Raw genomic sequence first — 24100 nt, forward strand, 5'->3', positions numbered from 1 at the left:
CTGGGAAGGCTGGTTAATGGAGAGTTGCCTTCATGTCTTTCTCAATCCTCAACTTCAGACCTGCTCTTCACAGAGGTCTCCTGACTTGATACTTAATATCTGTTCACTTCAGGTAGCACCCAAGAGTGGTTGACACAGTGTTAGTCTGGCTTCAACATGGGTGAGGTGTGTTCCTAAATCTCAAACATGTAGATTTCTCAATGATTTTGCTCTTCCTTTACAATAGAGATTGCTTATGATCTCTACCTAGGACAGTTTATATTACCACTCTCCCCTGGGTATAGAAGATGGACATGGATTTTTCTTGTTTTCTCAAGCCCTAGTAGTTATTCATGAGGGCCCTGAAGTAGAGAATGATGCGTTTTCTCCAGTGATGGAAGGACTGCATTCATCAAAGTACATGTCTGATCAGGGCTACATGTCTACCCAACTGGAGATGGGCTTCCAAGGTCTTACAACCTGCCTCCAGTTTTTCCATAGCACCTGACAGACACCCAGGAGAGTGGGGGTAGCAAGCTCCTCCTTAGGTGTGTGCTTAAACTCTCATGTTAGCCACGCATCACCTCTAACACTTTAGTAAACTCCCATGTGTCCTCCTCCTGTGTTTGGTGATATCTCCCAGCTGGAGTTGGAGGATAAGCCAAAGCTCACATTATATTCTTCTTGAAAAATATCTCCTCCCAAATTTGGAGGTAAGCACTTGCCTACATGAAGGCACTTCCTATGATAATCTCTATTTGTCTTTCTCAGTCTAAGGTAGGTTGAGGTACAGACACTGAGTTGATCTTAAAATGAACATTTATTCTCCAAATTGAGGCCACAGGTACAGCCATGACCCTCTCTGTCCCCTGCTCATCCCCATAACAAAATTCTCCAGTCTTCTGAAGGACTCATATTTGGCCATGAAACATCTTCTATGGGGTAGCTTCGTCTTGACTTTGGTGGTCTCCTAAGGCTGGAAGAGCTTCCTATTCATAGCTCAGTGTGTGCACTGTCTGTGGTGGCTTCTTGGCCCTGAGCTCAGTCCAGAAAGCCACTTCCTTATCTTTCAGTCTCTGGGCTTGCTGGGTGGTGACATTAATATGCAGATAACCTTCCTTCTGGTCATACTTTGGCCAATAGGGCAGCTCCTTCCCATTGGGGTTCCTGAGGACATAATCAAACATAATTTCTTAAAGTTGCTATGTGGTCCCACATTCATATGACACTTATAGTGATTCCTAGTTTATCTCTGACAAAAGCTCTTGCACAATAATTGGAGCACACGTTTGTCAGAGCAACACTTATAGGGAAAATCCACCACTTCCCCATGGTCCCACCTTGCCCAATGCCTTGGCAATGTCTTTGTACTATTCTCACCCATTCCTAGCAAAGTTGGCCCAGTATTTCATCACCATCTTGCTGAGGTTGACCTCCTCTGCTGAGACACCATCTGTGAGAAATAAGAATATATATAATATTATATAATATATGATATATGTGTCAACTTAATATGCATTTAATGAGCAAGAGATAGCTTGTTATGAATACAGAATATGGGTTCTAACTAAAAAATTACTGTATGTAATTATTCATTGTAAGAAATTCAAGCTAGCTGATGTGCACTTTTAGTTTGAGAATGAATGATCCAGGACTCAGCATGTCATGCAGTTCATTCCAAGCTGTCTGACTTTGTTTTCCATACCCAGCATCCAGTTCTTCCCTACTCTGGAACGGATGCTGCAGTTCAGTGATGTCCTTATAGGAAGGTATTTCTGGTACATGTGTCTTTTCTCAAGCTCCTCTTCAAAACCATATATTCACTGTTTGAAAACATATTAGAATTGCATGTAGCATAAAACATACCTAGTTGGGAAATGCTCAGTGTGTTATCAGCAGCCATTGAAATGGGCCAATAAACATGACCTGCTGAGAGTTAAGGTATTAAAGATGTTCATCAAAGGGTTTTTAGAATATACTCTTAGCTATAAAATAAGTGAAAGTACAACTTGTAGATAAACAGATACGTATACAGACAGATGGATGCAAATTACATCTGGTTAACAGACAGCAACAGCTTGACTCTTCTTAACTCATGTTCTGATATGTCAAGCAGTGCAATTCTTGTCTTCAGGCGGGGGAACTTGGGTGATACATTTCTCTTAGTTATATTAGTGGTAAGCATCATGATGGAAAGCATTGTTGGCTGCCCATGAGCATATACCTTTCCTAGTGTGAGCAGGAGAAAGGCTGGGCATCTGACAGGCTAGCTTATTCCTGTTACCCTGAGTTGGGGAAATAAATATTAAGCTCCCAGGCAACAAAGCACCATTACCATTTAAAATAGGGGCTCCAAAGACAGAGTACATTTCATCTCCATGATCTCCAATCACCGTCTTTGGTTTCATTTCTGATGAGAAGCTTGGGCGGTATTGAAATTCATACATGTAGGTGGGGGCACCAGCATCTGGGAAGAGAGTTCATGTTATCAGGCATGTACATGGAAGGTAAAATGTCCTTTACGTGTGAAGGAACCCCTGGTCATCAGCAAAGCATATTAACTCTTTCAGTTCATCACCTGGATGTATTTGGGCTGTTCAGAAAGGGAGTAGAGATGGTACCTGAGTCAGGCATTCATGAATTAGATGCACCACCCACCCAAAGAACACATAGATGTTCACTGTAATGCTCTGGTGCACATTCATTTCCAAGTAGATCTACAAACTACTCAGCATCTTCTATTCAGACTGGGGTTGAGTATTTCCTCATTTTTTGCTCACTCATTTATAGGAGTGTGAAGAAAATAGAAGTGCTTGCCTGAAAGTGTTATTTGTTTTTAATTAATGTTTTAAATTAGCATAAAATTATGGGTTTCATTGAGATATTTCATACATAATTTGCTTTATTAGTTTTTTTACCCCACTGTCCTTCATGTCCATTCCACCCGCTTGTTTGTGCCTTTCCTTAGAGAATGGGTCTCCTCCCCCTAGCTCTATTTACTCCTGTACATTCTACGTACCCGCAAACACACCCGCATTGGAGTGGTTAGAGCTAAGGATATATAAGCACTTATTCTACTTTTTAAAATTTGAATTAGCAAGAAGCTGGCTTCACCTGTCAATCCCAGGTCCCTCCACCTCCTATCTTCCCCTGTCCCCCCCCCACCGCCTACCACCCCTAAGCCCCTACCCAGTCACCACTCCATTCCCCAGGGAGAATGAGGCCCTCCCTGGGGATATCTAGAGTCTGTCATTTTCTTTAGGCCTAGGCCCTTCCCAAAAATTCCAAGCTAATAGAACATCCCTCATTGTGGGAGGGGCACCCAAATTCCATTTGTGTGCCAGGGACAAATACCGATCTACTGCTCAAGGCCCCATATATTGGCCAGGCCTCCTTGCTGACAACCATATTCAGGGGGTCTGGATCATTCCCATGCTGGCCACCCAGCTATCAGTCAGGGGTCCAAGAGCTCCCCCTTGTTCAGGTCTGCAGTTTCTGTGGGTTTCACCAGCCCGGTCTTGATCCCCTACTCATCATTTTTTAGGACACATGTGTAACCTTGTCCTTTTTCCTCTATCCTCTCCCTGAAGATCTCCTCTTGTCTCATCGTTTTATTCTAGTCTTTCTCCTCCATGCTCATATACATTCAAATTTAAATCTAGACTTCACAGATGAGGGGATACACATCATGTTTATTGTCCCAAGTCAAGTTTATCTTACTTATAGACGATGATTTGCAGTTCCATTCATTTTCTTGCAAATATCATAACTATTTTCTTTACAAATTTCAACTTTGTATATAGCACAGCTTATTCACTCTATTCATCCATTTGTGAACTTCTAGGCTGGTTCTACTTCTTCACCATTGTGAATAGCATGGTAACGAACATGGGTATAGTAGCATCTTTGTGGTAGAATTTATTACAATTTAAATATACACAAGCAGGAAATAGTCTGTCTTTCAAGTCTCAGGAAAACCATAAGGTACAAAGCTGCCATTCAGAAATAAGAGAAACAAACAAATAGAAACATATGGAACTGAGCATGAGAAGACATGTCTTCCAGAAATTAGAGGAGTTTTCAAGGTGAAGTAAAGAGATTCTAATAAACAACTAGAGACCTGTTAACACTAACGTCAAAGACATAAATGGAATTTAGGACACTCTAGAGCTGTAGTGATCATACATGTGGCAAGTGGATTCCAAGTCCTATATTTAAAAGACAAAAATAGTGCTAACAACAAAACTAAAACAGATACTCTGTGGCTAAAATAAACTGTCCTTGCTAAATGATCTGATTTCTGATATAAACGACATAAAGTATGTGGAGAACAAACCAGGCCTAAAGCTAGAGAAGAGAGCAAATGAAGAGAAACCTGGAAGAGCTGGAACACAGCCCAGTGGAAGAGATCTCACCAAGACTGGTTAGGAACTGAGTTAAATAGCAAGAGAGAAAGGTGTCAGTGTGCAGAGAGAGAGAGAGAGAGAGAGAGAGAGAGAGAGAGAGAGAGAGAGAGAGAGAGAGAGAGAGAGAGAGAGAGAGAGAGGGGGAGAGAGAGAGATTTGTGAAAGAATAAAGGTATAAAAAATTTTTGAGAATAAAATCTATGAGGACAATAGTTAGTGATTAAAGTTTAAAGTTTTCATCCAAGAAATGTGATGATTTCCCTTAAGAATGACAACTAATATTGTCAAAACAGGGAAACTATTTTCCTCTAAACCTTGGAATAAAATAAAAATTACCTTGCATACTGCTTTGATTCAGCATAGTGTTGGAAGTTTTTGCCTGAACCATTTGGCAAAACAAAACAAACCAAACCAAAACAAAAAACAAAAAAATAATAACAAGGCAACCAAATAGGAAAGTCAGACATGCAGCAATATACATGGACAGATGCAATAATGGTAAGACCACTGGTCTGATTATTCTCAGAGTTTCCAGCTCCAGCTGTCCACAGTGGGAATGTATTTAGCCGTGCATCATTAACTGGCTGTTACCTCCATCCTGTGCCACTCTTCTTCTCCTTCAATGATGTTTTCTGGGATCAATTCAAAAATTAACTGCTTACATTTGCATCCTGCCCATAGAGTTCGCCACTACCAGGAACTAAACAGAATAGAACTCTCCTTGCACTAAACTTTGAGACCTCACCACAGGAGCTTCTGCATGGTCTGTCCAAGTGGGTCAGAATGTTAGAGACCAAAGATGGTCAGCCACCTCTGGTTGGACTCACCTCTGTGACCACGAGACACAATCACAGATGGCACACCAAACATCACATCTGCAATCAACTCTAGGAACCGGGCTCTATTTATGACTGGGTCATCTGTGTCTATTGAATACTTCTCAATGGCGGCTGGAATCCCATCCTCCGGTATATCCTGAAATGGATGAACAAAGGGACCACCTCCAGCTGAGCAGTGTGTCCTTTCCAGCCAACTGAGACCTATTCATTGACTGTGAGTTTTCTGTGCCCTATATAAACTCCTCCTGAGGTGATAGCTGGAAAACATGTGTATAGAGTCTGTCTGAATGAGTCTCAATCTTTCTCTGGTGAGACTGGAGAGAGAATCATTGACCATGTATGAGTCTGAGCTAGGTCTTTTGCTTATACATGATGATTGTTCAGCTTGAGGCCCCTGTGGTACTCCTAACAGTGGGAGTGAGGGTGTCTCATTTGTCTGCTCTTGGGACCCTTTTCCTCCTACTGTGTTGCATTGTCCAGCCTTAATATGAGGGTTAGTGCTGAGTCTTGTTCTAATTTGTTATGCCATGTTTGCTTGATACCCCTTTGAAGGCCGAGGCCTGATCTTTTTCTGAAGGGAATTGGAGGAGGAGTGGATGTGTTTGGGGTTGCTGGGAGGAGTTAAGGGAAGGGAAACTGCAGTCAGGGTGTAATATGTAAGAGAAGACTGAAAAATAAATAGAAAAAGAAATGTTTGCAATTTCGGCCAATCCCTCAGCCAGTTACCATGGATCATATGATGCTTACGAAGAAATTCGAGGTCTTCTTCAGGAGTGATGTGGCCATCTCCTTGTCCAGTTTTACATCAGTTGGTGGGAATTCCATTAGCTGTTTAAAAAACAGTGCAGCAATTGTGAATGCTCAGAAATGAACAAGAAAAGACAACCAGGAAAACCATCCTCCCTACTGTGCGTTGAAGGCTCTAGCTCCTCATCCCTGGGTATGGGTCTCCCATGAGTTTAACAAAAATCAACAAAATAAATGGATTTGTATATAGAAACTGAAGGAATAAGATGAAGATACTTACATACTTATTTATCTGGCTAGAGGGACAATGTTCCCCTAGGCACTGGAAGAACATTTAGACAATGGTAAAGTAGAAGCAGAGAGCCCAATGACAGAGGAACAGGCTGGGTACTTACATACCCTGCTAATTGAGGAAGTAACCATTCCAACCATTATGGCTGAATTAATTGATGATATTTGAAGTTGCCAGTGAAAGTTGTAATACTTTCAGCCTGTGTTGATCCCATCAAGAATTCTACTCTAGCATTGTTTGAGCAACTTAAGACACCATGAACCCCTATTATACCTGCCTGACTAAGTACAGAGCTTTCAAGCAAAATTTATACTTACTCCATGGACAACTCACTGATGGGAAGACTGTCTCCCGGCATCTCTCCTACATAAGTCACTACAGAAAGTGGCAATTATATCTCGTCATACAGAAATCATCCCCAGCCTTGGTGTCAGGGATTTGAGTCCAGGCCATGTTTGATCATTCCTTTCCTGTTAATTTTATTACTGGGGAACCTGCCCTGCTTTAACCACTGTTGATAAGTTCTGTGATCACTAAAGAAGAAAGCCTATGAGAAACAAATCAATCAGATCACCTTTCTGAACACTGTCCTTGAAGTACTGAGAGCACCCATGGGAACCATGAGACTTGAAGGGCCAAATACAAGTGTGTCTTTCTGTGTCCCAGACTGGTGCTTCTGAACTCTCAACTCATTTCCTGATTTGTTTTTCTTGGTAATTTCATCTGCACAATTATTGTTTCAACAGGCCCAGAAGCAGGGAATTCCAGAATTCATTAAGGAAAAGAAATGTCGGGCTGGAGAGATGACTCAGTGGTTAAGAGCACTGGTTGCTCTTCCAAAGGTCCTGATTTCAATTCCCAAGAATCACATGAGGACTCACATTCATCCATAATAAGATCTGGTGTCTGATTCTTGTCTGCAGGCACACATGTAGGCAAAACATTATATGGTGGCACATTCCTTTAATAATAGCACTTGGGAGCAGAGGCTGAGGTTGATCTCTGTGAGTTTGAGGCCAGCCTGTTCTACAGAGTGAGTTCCAGGACAGGCTCCAAAACAATACAGAGAAACACTGTCTCAAAAACAAAACAAGAAAGAAAAAAAGAAAGAAAGGAAGGAAGGAAGGAAGGAAGGAAGGAAAGAAAGAAAAAAAATTAAATTACATGTTCCCAGGCAACATTTCTCAGGTGACAGGTGATAGGTGATGCCCAAGAATGTTTCTGAGGAAAGATCCACTCATAACAATAGGAACAGCTGCCCTAGACAACAAGCAAGGCTTGTACAAAGAGCTTATGGATGCACAGTTGGATGAGTAATTGGTAGGGGGAAGGGCACCTGTCAAACAATATTGTTTATGCTCACAGTTGGCAGGATCCAGCCAAACTCTTGCTTGTTGATCCCCACTAAGTAGGGCACAGTGTTGAAATTCTTCTCAGCCAGAATCTTTTCTGGGGCCTTGGGCAGCACCACTCCATCAATCACAGTAGGTAGGGAGGGATAGAGCTGGGGAAAAGAGCAGAACAGTGTCAGAGATGACCAGCATCTCCTGCTCTGCCTATCCAAGGGGACAGCTGGATCATAGAACCCCATGACTGCAGCTGAAACATAGACTCTATGACTGCAGGTGGGACATAGACACCATGAGAGTAGCTGGAACATAGACCCCATGAATGAAGCTGGAACATAAACCCCATGACTGCAGCTGGAACATACACCCCATGACTGCAGCTGGGACATAGACCCCATGACTGCAGCTGGCACATAGACCCCATGACTGCAGCTGGCACATAGACCCCATGACTGCAGCTGGGACATAGACCCCATGACTGCTGCTGGAACATAGACCCCATGACTGCAGCTAGGACAGAGACCCCATGACTGCTGCTGGAACATAGACCCCATGACTGCAGCTGGAACATAGACCCCATGACTGCTGCTGGAACATAGACCCCATGACTGCAGCTGGAATATAGACCCTTTGACTATGGACAGTGACCACAGAAAATCAGGTTGCTTAGAAGGGAACTAAAGGTCTAGAGTCACAAAGGCCCAATAAGAGACATGTCTATGTCTCTAGCAATGTAATGGTTGCAAAGAAGGAGAAGGGGGAGCCTTAACTCAAATTAAACATGTGTCATGTATGATATATTTCAGTTGTATCACATTACCTAAAATTGATCCTCACTATTCCTTATACTATTATAGTGACGTATCCCTCATTATACCTTAGATCTTCAAGGTTGTCATAAATGTTGAATTAGTGATCTTAATCCATTGCTTCAAGGGAAATGCAGAATGTGTGAGCCTTTCACCACAATGGCAACACTCTAATAGTATGTGTGAAGTCCTGGTTAAAGAAACACTATATCACATATATCTTTTTAAAAAGAATTAGTTTATGCAGGATTTAGTGAGACACAAATGGGCAGGACTCATTATCCCTCCCCCCATGTAACAAGACACTACATTTCTTCAGCTTCACAATCATGCTCTATGCTATGAACTTCTCAAATTCATTATCTTTGCATGAATTTTAAACACATACATGTGAAGCTTAGATGGCTTCTTACTTTTTCCAAAGTTTTATCACAAAATGTAGGTATCACATGATCACTTCCCAGAATGACCTCATCCTCAGACAGGCAAATATCCTTCCCCGCTTGACGCTGACTTCATGCAGGTCAAAATCAGGACTGTCTGGGCCATGGTGTAGAAGACTATAGAGTAGAGATCATGATACTCATCTCTACTTTCTCTTCTATCTTAACCATGGCCAAGACTCAAAACATAGATTAATATTTTTTTCTCCAGGATGGAATTCCTCAAGAGGGATAGATATTTTTTCTGTTTCACTGCTGCATACCAGCTCAAAATCATATCTTGCCACTTAATAAATACTGCCTGAAATTTTGCCAGCTGGCTAAAAGACTCTCATTCTGGCCTCACAGACACTTAAGGGAAGCGATAGGATCATCAGGGGGATTGAGTAGGCAGAGGTGTACGAGGCTGCATAACTGATTCCCAGACTGCATGGCTGGGAGGTAGGTGCACGGACAGGAGGAACAAGATGGAGGGCCCTGCTGGAGTTTCCATGGTATAAATTGCAATGTGGTAGCCTCAGGGTTGAAATCTCAGGCTCCTCCCTACAAACCTCCTGAGCTGTGTCATCCTGAGAGGTTTTGTGCTCAACCATGGCTCCCAAGACTCTTGGCTAGTAATCTCTTCCTTCTGATAGTAGAAAGTTCTGGTGTCATCTCTTCTCACAGGACCAGTTATTGAGCAAGAAATGCAAATAAGGAAAGGAAAAGAATGGCTGACTTGGAGCACAGAACTTGCAGTCAGGGCAGCAGGGCCAGCCAAGCCTCTGGTTTCCTTGATTGTGCTAACTATCTAGTGACTTTGCTCCTCCAGGCATCAACAGTACACACAAGAAATTAGCGTGATTCCACCAAGGGGAATCCTACCAACTATAGTTAATTTAAGACTAACACTGCATAGCTGCAAACGGTAAAACATCTACTTACCTCTTTGGTATCTCCTTGTAAATCAAGCTTAAGGAATTTCTGTGGAAACAAAGATACATTTTTGTGGTCAGCCTTACTGGTATAAAATCTCATCTTTTGGGCTGGGCTCTTAGTTCCTCATTGACTGATGTAATAGAATCCCACATGGGGTCCTCTCTGCATGATACAGGGTGGAGCAAGGTGAGGGAGAGGAAGTAGCAGAGAGTGACCCAGAGTCAGGATCACTGGAGCTCTGGAGAGAATGTCTGCTTGCCTGTACCTGCATCCTCCTACAACCATGCCCCTTCCAGTTTCTTCTTGGCAACAATACCCTCACTTTCCTTAGAGAAAAAAGCGGCGAGGGTGTAGCAGCATCAAGGGGAGTTTGATCTGAGTATATGAACTAGCAGGATGGGATGAGCCTCCCATTCTTTTCCACACCCCTATTGTCATTTCTTAAGTTCAGATATCTGGATATGAGATGGTGTCACCATATTCCAGAAACAGCTAATCTTTTGAAATGAATTCATAATAGTTTCCATTCAACAAAGTTTAAACAAAAACTATTGCTCAAATGTTGTGCTAGATAGTTTCTAAGCAAATAGGATGTAAGTGCAAGGTGAATCTAACTTTTATCTTCCCAGGAGATAGCCAGTCACATCTACCCATCCCTTTTCCAGTTCAAGGCTTCAAAACATGTGTATTCTCACAAAAGAAAACTGAATCCTAGAAGCTCATTTCTAACACACAAACACACACTCACGAATGCGTGCACACACACACACACACACACCAATTAAAGAAGGAGAGGTCAAGAATTTGAGAGAAAGCAAGAGGGGTGTGAGGGAGAAAAGGAAAGGCAGAAATGATGTAATTGTATTTAATTTACATAACTAAAATTATTTTAAAAAAGAAGTACAAAAATTGCATTTGGCATCATTGATTGATACTACCCCCAATAGGTAAAAAAAAAAAATAAACAAATAATACAAATTAAAAAAAAAACTTGCATGCAGCACTTCAGATTTAGATGACAGAAGACTGAATGAAGCCTGAGTCCAAGCCTGGAGAGTAGATTTCACTAGTCTACACACCCACCATTTTCTGAGTGACCTCCAAGAGCTCATCCTCTGTCTTCTGGCGCAGGCAGTGAACAATGACAGCAGATGTGGTGGTTTTGCACCCAGCGATAACAGCAACTTTCTGCATGAGATAACAGGCAGCCACAGAGGTCAAAAGCAACGTTAGTATCCACTATTGGTGTATACAGTGGGTTCTATCCTAAGCCTCATCTCTAAAGACAGGAAAGCCTGTCTGAAAACACTCTAGAAAAGTTGGTGTTTCTGGGGCCCATGAATTATTTTTTTCAGTTTTAATTATAATTGTGATATCAGATATCAATGAGCCACTTACATATCTGATTGTTTGCTTATAACTTTAAAGATGAACAAAATATAAAAATATCTCAATTGAAGCCATGTAGAGACAAGTGAAGAGCCAGGATCCATGATTCCACTATTTAGTTCAGATCTGTTTGCTCACATTCAGATCATTTGGCTTCAGCTTCCAGCACCCAGCATATGAGAACTAATAAAGGTGGCATGTACCCTGTCTCAGCATGCAACGTGTGCAGAATTGCAAGGTATCTGAGTAACGTGATGCAGAGGAGGACAGGTGAGGTACCAGCAGAATGTCGCTTAGATGAGACCAGAAAATCCCTTCCTGTTCAGCCACTCTTACTTCAGGAATCCCTTGAGTTGAATCTTATAAGCAGTAAGACACCCCACACACACACCACCACTACACACAAGCACACCCAGGCCTCAGGAAATCAGACGAAAGGACACTGGAGTTGCCCAGGTTGAGACATACTTCTGTCAGCGAAGTCACGTCCTCCATTAATAAACCGGAAGTGAAGACCACACCACTCTCAGAAATGGCTCTGTGGAAAAGGTTCTTGGCCAGAGGAGACAACACCTGGAGGGAAGGAGGATAGGAGGAAAGAATTTATATGCACAAAGGGCCAGTTTACCCTTTTATAATAAATTTTGAGATTATATTACATAATTTATCCCTTCACATTCCTCCCTCCAAACTCTCCCAAAAACCCACCCCTTGTTGAATTCTTAAATTCATGGCTTCTATTTCTTATTGCCTTTTAAGACTCCTTCTGCCCTCTCCTCTACCCTAGCCATTTACCTAGGGATTGCAGTGCTCTTGGGAATAGGGGAATTTGTCACTCTAGACCTGCTTCTGACACCATGGATCTTTGATCCCCCCATATCCTCAGTGTAGTGGAACCAGAGTACACAAAACAGGAGGTATATGACAAATGCCATCATGATGATCAAAACTACCTTAAAGACAGTTTTGGCAATTCCTAGTCACAAATTCTGCAATATAATATTTACTACTCAGAACTTACCTTAAGAAAAGTGGTCAGGATTAAAGGACTGAGGATATAGCTTATGGGACAACAGCAGGATAGTGAAAGACAGGAAGTGGGGAAGAAGGAAGGGTGACAGGAAGTGTGAAATGTCAGAGATACAGAAGATATTTGATATTGCATTTTTATAGTGGAAACAATGGGAATAATTAAATATCCATGTATTAGGATATTGGGTAAATAAGCCATTTCTCAGTTTTGATGTAAAATAGTGTACAATAGTGACTCATTGTGTTGTGTAAGAATGCTTAATGTTTAGGGAGATATTTGTATCATAGTACATTATTAAGAACAATTTCACTGCCAAAAAAAGGGTTATAGCTAAGACTATATGGAATCAGATAATGGATAGAGACATGATAAAGAGATGAAGAGAGATGGATTGATAGATTATAGATAGATGCATAGATAAATGGGCAGACGTATAGATAAATGCTAAAGATAGATGATATAAACAGTTAATACACATCGGTTTTAGATGATTGATAGATGCAGTGAGTAAGCACTTAGTACTGTTTTTAAGAGCCACAAAATTTTTCTATTTCTAAGTATCTCTTAAAATTTCCCTAAGTTCCATTCCTCACATCAGCAAGACATTTACATCTCCTCCATCCCTGCTAGGGTTTGCCCATGTCACTTCTACTCATTCCTCTTCTTGTCCAAACTCCAAGCAAAACCCATCCCTCTTCTCCAGAGTCAGCTTTGCTCTCTCTTGGGTATTGACAACTCACAAGAACACCTCAGAGTTCCATGCTGGCTGTCAGCACTTGAGGCCACAGCATGTGGCCTAGAAACTACTTCTCCCTGTTTGTGGTTTATAGTCAACTCTATTTACAATTAGAAGTGGTGAGTCTTTGATGCTGAATATTTAACAAGGGGAAAAACAACCAAGTGAGAAGAAAAGAGTTGTCATTGTCCCAAGCTGTAAAAGGATATGCTTATGGCTTTGGATAACAAATTTGGAAAGTGAACTTTCTGGAAGCAAAAGTGTTATTTTGTTCCTTAACTCCTCCACATCAGGTGTGCTACAATATAGATTCCTGAACTCCTCTATTGTAAGTAAAGATGCTTGTGGTCCTTGGAGATGACTGGTCTCCAAGAGGTTCCATCAGCAAATTCACCAAAACTAGGCATGTATTCCCAGGGATACTTACAAGAACAGAGACACTTTCACTTCCTGCTGACTCTCCAAAGATGGTCACAGAGCTTGGGTCTCCTCCAAAATTGGCAATGTTTTCCTGAACCCAGCGCAGTGCAGCCACCTGATCCAAATGGCCCCAATTCCCCCTGCTGTGTTCATCCCCTGTGCTGCAAGATAATATAAGGGGTATAAATAGAATAGCAAAGTTCCCATGTCCTTGGATGGACTAGGGATCCTCAATCAATCTTCCAGAACTAGGTTATACTCTAATGCCTGACACAGAGGACTTCACCAGGCCTTCATCCCTACATTGATCTTTGTGGGCCTCTCACTATTTCTTTCAGCAACTATGTACTGAGTATCCATCATCTATTAATCCAACTGCATTTCTGGGACACTAGAAGACAAAATCTGACTACATTTATTTTATACTGAAGACCACAAACCAACAGATTCAAAGGGTATATCATGTCACTGGAAACAGAAAATCACAAAGAAAGAGGGATGAGGTAAATTTATGAGGCAGTATTGAAGTCTCATGACTCTGGAAGGCCTCACTGAGAAGAGGCATGTGGTATGGACCTAAGTAAAATTAATATGGGTCTGTCTAGCATCTAAAGCACTGATTTTTCAAACTGTGTGTCATAATCCCTTTGGTGGTTGCATATCACATATTTACATTATGATTAATCACAGTAGCAAAATTGCAATTATAAAGTAGCAATGAAAATATTTTATGGGCAGGACATCACCACAACATGAGGAACTGTATTAAAGGGTGGCAATGTTAGGATCCACTGACATAGAGAATGAAATTTAGGTTAGGAGAAGCATCAGGTACAATATCCCTAGGGCTAACAGAGTGAGGGTGGTTGCTGGGAAATGCAGGTAGAATCTGACTGGGAGAGTTTCTGTGTTATGATCAATAGTGTGACATGACTCAGTCATCTCTCAGAGCATTCTGGACACTATGTGGATCACTCTCACTGTAAATGAACAGTTTTCATATAAACTAAGGGCTTATAGCAGGCTAGAGACTTAGGGCTCTCATAAGTAAATAAAGAGAATGGATGCTGGATGTGGGTCATGAGAAAAGGAGGAGGCCAAAAGCCTTTTTGTCCAGATGACCCAGGAAGTTGGACCTGCCAGTGGCTATGCAGAGGATCTTATGGGAAACAAACAAGGATTTTGTTGTAAGGAACAAATAGTAGGTGACAAAGGTCTTGTGAAGTGGGATGTGCCCAGCACACAAACAGAGTGGAGATGTTATCTAAAGAGGATCAACTGGGGTTCAAAAAAAGGTGAAGACTGCAAACAGGGAAGTGTGTTAAGTACTTCTTGGGTCACTCAGGGTGTTAGTAGAGAGGAAGACAGACATACAGATACAACCTGGAGACAGAGTGTGGAAGTACTGGTAAGAAGCCACCAGTCAAAGCCATGAACAGGAGCATCTCAAAGAGGCCAGTATAAATAGTCTTTGGCTGGTGCAGTGAGCCTCCTGAGCTTGGGGTGAGCACTGGTAGAGGTCATAGATGGCCTTGAGCAATGCCTGGCAGTGTAGGGAGTAAAAAACTTGACTGCAGCACCACTAACATGAGCCCATTCCTTCCATAGTTTCCTGGGAGAAGATGTCAAAACATTCAAGGGAAACACTGGTACTGATGCTGTCACAGTGGAATGCAGTTAGCTGAATAGCACAGGGGAAAATGGATGAGTACTTGAAGGACACCTACAGCAATGTGAAGAGTAGGTCTCCCAAGGCAAGCACAAGTTTGGTGAGTGAAACAAACTTCCTGAAAGAGAGCCCAAAAGGAAGTGGACCTGTGTGGCTGGGGAATGAAGAGGGATATGGTTCAAGAAAGCCAAAACTGTGAACAGCATGAAGAAACTTAGTAAACATCCGCAAGAAGACGACATCACTAAGGTCTTTTTGATTTTGCAGATTCCATGGTTTGGATATGATTGACGTGACAATGGTTCATGTGTTGGGTCTTGGTCCCTAAGGAGACAACACCATTATGCAGTGACAGAATCTATGGAAGGTGAGACCCAATGAAAGGTAATTAAGTAACTGGGCCCACTGTATTCTTTTAGGACCTGTGTGCTCAAGGGAATCAGGTTACTTCATGAGACAGTGAGCTTGTACCTGTGTGAGTATACATGTGCTAATAATTTTTGTTGTTGTTAACTTGACGTAAGCTACAATCACCTGGAAAAAGAGAATGACAATTGACAAAATGCCTCCATCCCATTAACCTGTAGGCAAGCTGATGGAGGCATTGTCTTAATTAAAGACAATGGTCACGTGGACCCAGGTTACTGTGGGTTGTCCTCCAATATATGAAATATAAGATGGGTAAACCTTGAAAGCTAGCCATTATGGCCATTCCTCCATAGTTTCTGTTTTAGTTCTTTTCAAAAATTCCTGCCCTAAATTCCCTCAATGATCAGCTATGACTAGGATGTATAAGCCAAATAAACTCTTTCTTTCCTAAGCTGCTCTTGGTTATGATATTTTATCACAGCAATAAAAAGAAAACTAACGTTACCTGTCCTTCTGTTCTCCCCAGCTTATTGCCTTCGTATGTGCTTTGCCCTTTATCCTAGAGACTAAAGTTCTTTTACTCCACTACCGCATGTTAAGGTAGAGACTTTCACCACTAAAGTCTGCTGATAGGCCTGGTTGTTTGGTGGCTAAAGGCACCCAGATTCTGTGCCTAATAAATCTGTCTTCTATATCATTAATCAGTTTCAGGTATGTTGCTATTTAAAAAAAAAGGCCAATGCAGGTCTACTAAGGCAGGTATGAGGGTCCAAAACCCTACCTGAAGAATCCCCAGATGCCAAGACGATACTGAATGGCCACCACCACCACGTTTTCATATGCAGAGAGGGCCAGTCCATCATAGGTGGATGCACCACCCTCTATCAGTGCTCCGCCATGGATCCACACCATTACCTGGACAACAAGAAAAGAACCATCCTGCTCATAAAGTAGAATTGAGAAGGAGCTCATCTTATGTTTTTTGGTTTGATTCCTTGACCAGATCCTGGCTCGAGGAGACTACCACTTAAATTCAAGGGTGGGGGCAAGTTGCAAAATGTAGTCTCTGTCCTCAGTTTGCCTGATTAGACCCTAGAGGTCATCATAGTCATCCTCCTCTACTTTTCCCCACAGACCTGCCCTGTTCAGTGTCTATTCAGGTCTTTTCAAAGTAAGAAGCATTATCAGGGCTAGAGAGATGGCTTAGTGGTTAAGAGCACTGGCTGCTCTTTCTGAGGTCCTGAGTTCAATATCCAGCAGACACATGATGGCTCACAACCATCTGTAATAAGATTAGTGCCCTTTTCTGTCCTGTAGGGATATATCCAGGCAAACAATATATATATATATTAAATGAAGAGAAATCTTTTTTTTTTTTTTTAGAAAGGAAGCATTATCACAGGAAACAAGGGGGCCAGGGATGTTACATGCTGTCTACCACTCCACCATTCTGATGTCTGAAAATTATACAGAGGTCGTATTCAAATTTTATTTTCAGCTCTTTTAATACTAATGTACCTGAGGGATTGTCTTAAGATCTACACACATCCTCAATGGCACCCCTTCCCAACAGTCCCTCTCTCTGTTTCCTCTGCACCCTCAAGTTCTCCCCTGTCCTGCAAAGCAAAGATCACATCCACATCCTCTATGAAATCTTTAGTCATTTAACTACATGATTACCTATAACACATCAAGGATTGTGAGTAGGTTTGAGACGAAGGGAGCACACAAAACCCACTGACTCATGACTCCTGGGTTTAAAATTTCATGTGTCATAGAACTGAGAGGGGATAAAGTTACAATGTTGTATAATGATTCATATATGTGTATATATATATAATTTATATAACATTACTGATGAATATATCAAAATATTCAGCGACAGTAGTCTGAGCAATTTAAAATAATTATCTAACCACAATGTAGATATTTATACTGTATACCTTGACAGATAGGAAAATAGGTTAGGAAAGCATTAAATGCCACCCTAATGAAAGTTTGTGATAGGACCTGACTCAGCCATCTGGCCCCAGTGGCTTCACACTGAGCTGCCATCTCCTGCCATGGCTAATGAACACAATTCAGTAAGCTGCTGCTAGACAGGAATTGGACCCCCAGCAATTCTAGGCCATTAACAAAGAGCTAGAATATAAGCCTTTCTGGTTCATTGCTGCTGCTCTCCTTCCTACTGAAATCAGGATTGGCTAGATATTCACCATCGATTGTTCATACAGTTAGGTCCTATTTCAGGATAAGAAGCTGAGAAGGTAAACCATGCTTTGGTCCTTCACCAAGTGAAATGTAGACCAAGGATTCAAACCCAGATCCTGTGGTCAAGGTCTTGTGTACATTGCTAGGGAGTGTCCTACCCTCTGGCTTCTGGAGATCCTATTTCCCCTTCTATAGAACTGATTATGTCCAAGGAAAGACTGAATTAAATTCATCTTGAGGAAAGACTGAGCTCAAGGGCTGGTGGACAATGACATGGTCAAGATATTGTGATATGAGTGCAGGCCACATGGCAAGGCCCTGGCAGGCAAGGCTCTCCACATCGGTCTATGTTCCTAATCCTCTGACCCAGAATCTGACTGTGTAGTCACACTGAGTCCACAGTAGAGGCAAATGAATGAGTGGGAATGAGCTTTATTCTCACCTCCTTGTGCAAACTATGCACTATTAGGACCAAATACTATTCTCATGATCACAGCTTCCTCCTTCATTTTGAATTCTATCCTAGAGGATTGTAGGAGACTGTGTGGGTTCTCACACACTGTCTTATTCTGATTCAAGGATCATCTCTTTTATAGTAGTCCTCCTTAAGACTCTGGCCTGTATCTGGCAGTGTGCCCTACTTCTGCCCCTTAATTTCTATGGGAAATGCTGACTCACTAGGCCATCAGTACATTTCAAAGGCAACTAGGGTGTGGAAGGAGCTACAATAAAATCATAGATAGTTGGCAACGGACATGAGAAGTGCTAATGAGATTGCCCCTAATTGCTGCCTTTATTCGGCTATCGTGGGCCATCAGAGATACCATGGCAGTAACGGTTGTCAAACGTAAAGTGGGAAGAAAGGTGGCACACATCCCCCTCGCCAGGCCCTGCCTAGGAGCACAGGTGTAAAGGATGAAGCCCCAACTCTTGTCCTGTGTTCCCTTCTGTGGCCTCCCTTCCCTACCCAAGCTTCAGTTTCTCTATCTGTATAGAAAGGTTTGGGCTGTTCATTTTTCTCTAAGATTCCTTCTGGCACTAACATCATTGTAAATTTTGTCTTTATGTGTCAGATCCTAGTGTTAGAGCTGAAAACTGAAAGCAGCCTTTTTTCCTTTCAGAAGCATAAGAGAGCATGGAAGATGAGGCTGTAATTGCAGGTGGGCAGCAAATCTGATGTTGTTGGGCAAGTGTGAAACAAGGATAGGTGTGGTCAGAGGAAACCTTCAGTCAGTCTGCCCCTTGTGCCTTGTGCCCAGCTGCTGCTGTTGTTGTCTTTCATTTGCACAAAGATCTAGATGCTGGAACTCAAGAGACTGAGTCACCGGGCTCCGTACTTACTGGCAGCCTCTTTCTGTTCTTCCTCAAGTCAGCAGGAGTGTAGATATTCAGGTAGAGACAGTCTTCAGAAAACTGGAAATGAATTTTCTCCGTGCTGTTTATTATGGGCGTCTGATTTTCTACTGCTTGTTGGGAACACCTAGGAGGAGATTAAAAAAAAAATAGCAGATGCTCCTCCAGAACAAAGCTGAAAAGTTCACCTTGCCAGTTTGACATTGTGAATAGAGCTATTTTTACCGGACCAGACTTAGATGCAATTGGCAAGAGGGTATCTAAGAATACTAGTAGGAAACCTGGGACTCTAAAAGACTCCCAACCCTGAAGATGGAGATCAACTTGATGCCTCACCCTTTCCAAAGAGCCTTTGTGAAGCTTTGAGTCAAGGACAAAAATCCTCATATAGTGCCTTCTCTTGGAGATGATAGCCCCACACTGCCAGGATTGGGCTCTGCCCTCCGATGTGCTCTGTACTGTGGGTTGCAGGATATCTGTGCTCCTCCAAACTCTACCTCTGCAGAGACTTGTATTGACCATAAGGGCTACCTCTAATGTCTAACTTCTGCAGGTCAGGAGTGATAACTTTGTGGGAGAAACTCATAAGAAAGGCTTTCTATCCTGCCATACTCATTGATGAGTGAATTCAAACTTTTCTCTGGGACCCAAACTTCCAGGTCTCTGTGAGGTGAGTGCTTAAGGGGATGGAATATCAGGCTTTTTATCATGTTCTTTTCCCAGCAATCACTACTGTATTCTGTGATAACAGATTGTAAGGGTGAAAAGGTAAAAAATGTATCTGGCACTGATTTAAATTCTCCTAATGAACAAACAGCATATCATCTGTACACATGGATTCTATCTTTATTCTCAGATTATGGATGAGAAAACAAAGACAGGAAAATTTGAGAGTGCCCAAGATCACACAGTTAGGATGATGCAGGCTGTAAAGTGCTTTTAATTAAGTAAAATATAAGTAACATTATTCATTTTTGTGGCACAGATGGAAGTCATACTGGCCTCAGTATATCTAAGTAAGGCTATCAGCTTACTTAGCAACTTTAGTTGCTAAGAGTCTAAAGTAAAACCAGAAAAGTTATGTCTAGACCCTTGTTCTCTGGAGGCTTTCTTACGTCAACAAAGCAATAATTCAAATTAATTCAAAACTAATGATTCAAATTATCAAAATGAAGGAAATTCAACTTCACTAGTATTAAAATAAATTCTACAACAATAAATTATATTTATTTATACATTATATTAATTGTTCCAGTTATCATACTATATCTTGTTTTCGTAAGAGTCACACATTATTCATTTTTTATTTATGCATATATGTAAGTACATGTGAGGGTATACACATTGTGTAAGACTGCCCATCTAGGTCAGAAGAGTGCATTGGATGGCCTGGAGCTGATTTACAGGCAGTTGTGGGCCACCTAATGTTGCTGATGGGAACTAATCTCTGGTCTTTTGCAAGCTCAGTAACTGCTCTTAATTGCCAAGTTCACTTTCCTGTACCCACGAATTATTCCTTTAATAACTGCAAGCACTGGCAGGTGTCTGTGAATGAATGTTCTCATATGTCCTTGGAGGAAGCTGACAGATTTAGATATTGCTGGAGGGAAACTTAACAAAAGACTCTTACTCATTACTCAGAAATTTGTTGGACCGACCCTAAAACAGTCATCAATATGTACAGTTATTAGCCGTAAGATCATAGAGTCATTTATACCATCAAGAACACCAAAGACAATTTCATGACACCAAATCAGAGACTAAGTAGATATATTCCCTGTTGGATTTTGTGTTGTTATTAAGTATCAGGCTGTGATACTTACTGATTCAATGGCATTGATGGCACCTGTAAGACTGGAAGCAACCTAAGTTATGGGGAGGTATGAACCATTGTCTGGGAAACAGGCAACAGGAAAATGACTGAAAAGTAATATTAATGATGTAACAACAGTTCTCTTGTGATAGGGATATTACTTACATTTACTTTTCTGTATGTTTCTTGACTTGTTCTCAGTACTCATGTATTACATTTGGGATCAGAAGGTAAAAACAACAGATATGATATCATAAGAGAAGGCAGCTACAGGTGGAACCTTGGGTATCCTCATCTGAAGTGATATTTGTGAGTCTCTTGGTTTCTCTGGGGGGTGGCTATGAGGCCATATAAAACTGCCATCTTTTCACCATCTGATCAGGATATTTGGGGCACAGAAACAACTGTTCAGATTGTTAGTGGTCAGCTAGACACATATGGGAGGGCACTCCCTTCTTCATGTTTCCTCCAATTTTCAGCAAAAAGAGATAACACTAGGATAGATAACACTGGAATATCTCATTTCATTATTCATCATATTCTAACATATTGCATTATTTATTTGTTAAGTTCTGAAAATTTCTCTGGTCTCTTTCTTGTGCTAAAATACAGCTCAATGATTCTAGGTGTTTGAGTCTCGTTCATTAGTGTGTCTTCATACTGGAGCATACCTGGCTCACAACAGGCATTCAATGCACATGTGTTGAACAGAGGACTCCAGAAAGCTATTGTGGTTCAGAAATGATACTATAGTATTCATGAAAGACACAAAAACTATGTATAGTAGATCAGAGAATTGTCTTGAATCCTTCTTGCATCACCCAGAGGCAGATTTCCTAACTGCGGGAGTGGCTTACATAGGGGGGTAGGAGGTGGCATTCTTCACGAAGTTCCAGGGCTCTGCAGGCTGTGGTGGGGCAAACCTCAGGGATCCAAGAGGAGGCTTGGCAAAGGGGACTCCCAGGAAGAGGGCCACAGGCTGTGCGAATCCCTCTAAGCTCACATACTTCCCCAGGACTTTGCCATGAACGGTGTCCACCACGGGTGGTGAGGATGGGTATCCTGCTAGACAAAGAGATGACACATAAATTCATGAGAAGGAAAAGGTCAGATATGGGTTCTAGGTGGGTTTGGCCTCTTTCAAGATGTGGCAGTGAATAAACCACTTGAACTTTTATAGGTCCCATTTGCTTGTGACATCAAAGGACTAAGGAGAAAAGTACCCTCATGTGAGATCCATAAATGGAAAAGTAAGCTGAAATTGGAACTAGAAAGCATCTATCAAAAGGTCACTGCAAAAAGAGGACAGACTGAGATAAACAAGACCTTGGTGTGCCTCATAGAAGCATCTGGAGACTCGTATCCAATAAGATCCTGAGCAGAGACACTTGTTGGGTGAGGGAACAAACAAGTTCCTACAGGGTAATGGGGTCCTAAGAGTGAAAGCATCAGATACACTCTTAGCATCTATCTAATCCAGAGTCAGTATCCTTGGCATTTCCTTTTTACAGATCTCATAGCATGGACCACTTCCTTTAACTTCATTCCCTAGAATTTTACACCACACAATCAAAGCAGCAGCGTTTCCCAATTTCTCTTGCAATTCAAACAAATCCTACATCTGCTTATGCTGCATCACCTCTGCTTTCAGAAGAGATCCTAAAGAGCAACCTGCGAAGATTCCCAACCCATGTGTTTCCTGGATGAACCTGGTTCTCCCTCTTTGCCCTTCACCTTGTTATGTATCCCTTCCCTTAAGAGCCCCTATTAACAAATGCCTTCCCAATGGTCATTAGATCCTTGTGCCTTGACCTGACCATATCCTTTCTTTTAATCCACTCCATTTGGGATCTGTCATTATTTATCCATGCATTTCTTACAATTTTTCAAAAACCACCGTGATACACACTTTACAAACGAATGAACAAACAAAAAATCTGCCCTACAGTCCATTAAAGTAGTAAAACTGTGATGTCTGTGTCCCTCTGTAAGGCAAAGGCTTGACTCCTTGTCTTTCTGCACCATCATGTGTTCCTGGAATTCACAGTTAATAAACTCTCCTATTCCCACTGTGTTCAGGTACAGGGCAACCCTGGTCTGGGCCATTCCACAAGGGAACCCAGGGTGAGAGTGAAAATCTTGCCAAATTAGATTTATCTTGCTTTTGATATATACACATCTTTTTCTGCCTCCATGTGGAGCAAATATTTTGTATTTAAAAGAACTCACCCAATGCCATGCAGGCTGATAGAGACATCAGAATCAGAGCACAAAGGCACATCTTGGAAAAACACGCTTGCAATCCAGTGAAGTCTTCAACTCTGGTCTGTAATAATGGAGAAAGTTCTGGAGTATTGGCTCCACTGCTGTGCAGGAGACACACTCAGAAATCTTGGGCATTAAGCACAATTATAAAATCCTTGATGACAAAAAATCCCGCCCTCTTCTAAGACACTCCCAGGTATCAGTGTGAGGTCTCTAAGCTAACCCCTTGTTTACTCTGTTTAACCTGTGTATTCACTCACCCACAGTTAGCCCTCTTTTATTTGAATAGTCACAATCCAACTCTCAGATTATAGGTGGCCAGAAACTTTTCCAACAACTTTTATTCATGCATTTTTCCCTGCAATTCTTTTATCTCAGTGCTCTGTGAGCTTCCTGAAACCTGAATGATACCTTCAGAAGAGTGAAGCTTTGGTTAGGGGCCTGATAAAGGATTAGGAATCCTTAGAACCCACCACAACCCCAGAGCTGCTCATCACAGAATTCAGAACACAACTCTCATCTTCTGTATCCTGATATTTTTAGGCTTTCTCAAATATGGTAGTGATCTTAATTTCAATCCTTACTGAAGTCTAAAAATTAGCTTTGCAATATTTCTGCTAAGTGGCCCATTCTGATATCACACACAACCAAGGTCTGGGAACTCACTAGCTTTCAGAGCAGCCGTTTTATAGAATTAATTCACTTATAGTAAATGAACTGCATTTCCCCAAACCTTTGTGTCTAATTACCTTTCTATCCATTGTTTCATACATATTACAAGCAGTTACCAAGTGATTGACTATGGAGGACTGTTGTGGATGGGAAGATGATTCCAAGACATAGACCCTTTTCTCAAGCCATCGTCTGAACAGAAGACAGATACTGAAGTACATGTGAGAGCTCCACCACAGAGGAGTACAGTGTGAGGGTGCACTTGAGAGGGTCTCCTTTACAAGGTGCCGATGGTTGAAGGAAATGGTTCAAGTCCTCTTTCATGATATTTCTAAATACTCTGTAAGAGGGATTTATTTCATATTAGTCTGATACACCTGAATTTTCA

At 41.6% G+C, this 24100-nt stretch overlaps 1 protein-coding gene across 2 annotated transcripts; it reads right to left on the bottom strand.

Annotated features, from left to right (window-relative positions):
* Window positions 1–780: 780 nt before the first annotated feature.
* On the bottom strand, window positions 781–23170 carry LOC121135922 (carboxylesterase 1E-like). 2 transcript variants are annotated; one of them, XM_040735313.1, is made up of 14 exons: window positions 23005–23170; window positions 21633–21837; window positions 18951–19089; window positions 16180–16313; window positions 13368–13521; window positions 11640–11744; window positions 10866–10970; window positions 9789–9827; window positions 7627–7767; window positions 5972–6052; window positions 5213–5360; window positions 2315–2446; window positions 1360–1432; window positions 781–1146 (listed from the first exon to the last, which is right to left on the bottom strand). In XM_040735313.1, exons 1-14 carry the CDS (start codon window positions 23054–23056, stop codon window positions 969–971), a joined length of 1686 nt encoding a protein of 561 aa, XP_040591247.1. In that variant the 5' UTR covers window positions 23057–23170; the 3' UTR covers window positions 781–968. The 2 variants fall into 2 exon arrangements, with proteins under 2 accessions (XP_040591247.1, XP_040591246.1); XM_040735312.1 differs by having other exon boundaries at window positions 21633–21840.
* Window positions 23171–24100: the final 930 nt, after the last annotated feature.

The sequence above is a fragment of the Mesocricetus auratus genome, unplaced genomic scaffold (genome assembly GCF_017639785.1).
Source record: "Mesocricetus auratus isolate SY011 unplaced genomic scaffold, BCM_Maur_2.0 Super-Scaffold_100045, whole genome shotgun sequence".
Classification (NCBI taxonomy): Eukaryota; Metazoa; Chordata; class Mammalia; order Rodentia; family Cricetidae; genus Mesocricetus; species Mesocricetus auratus.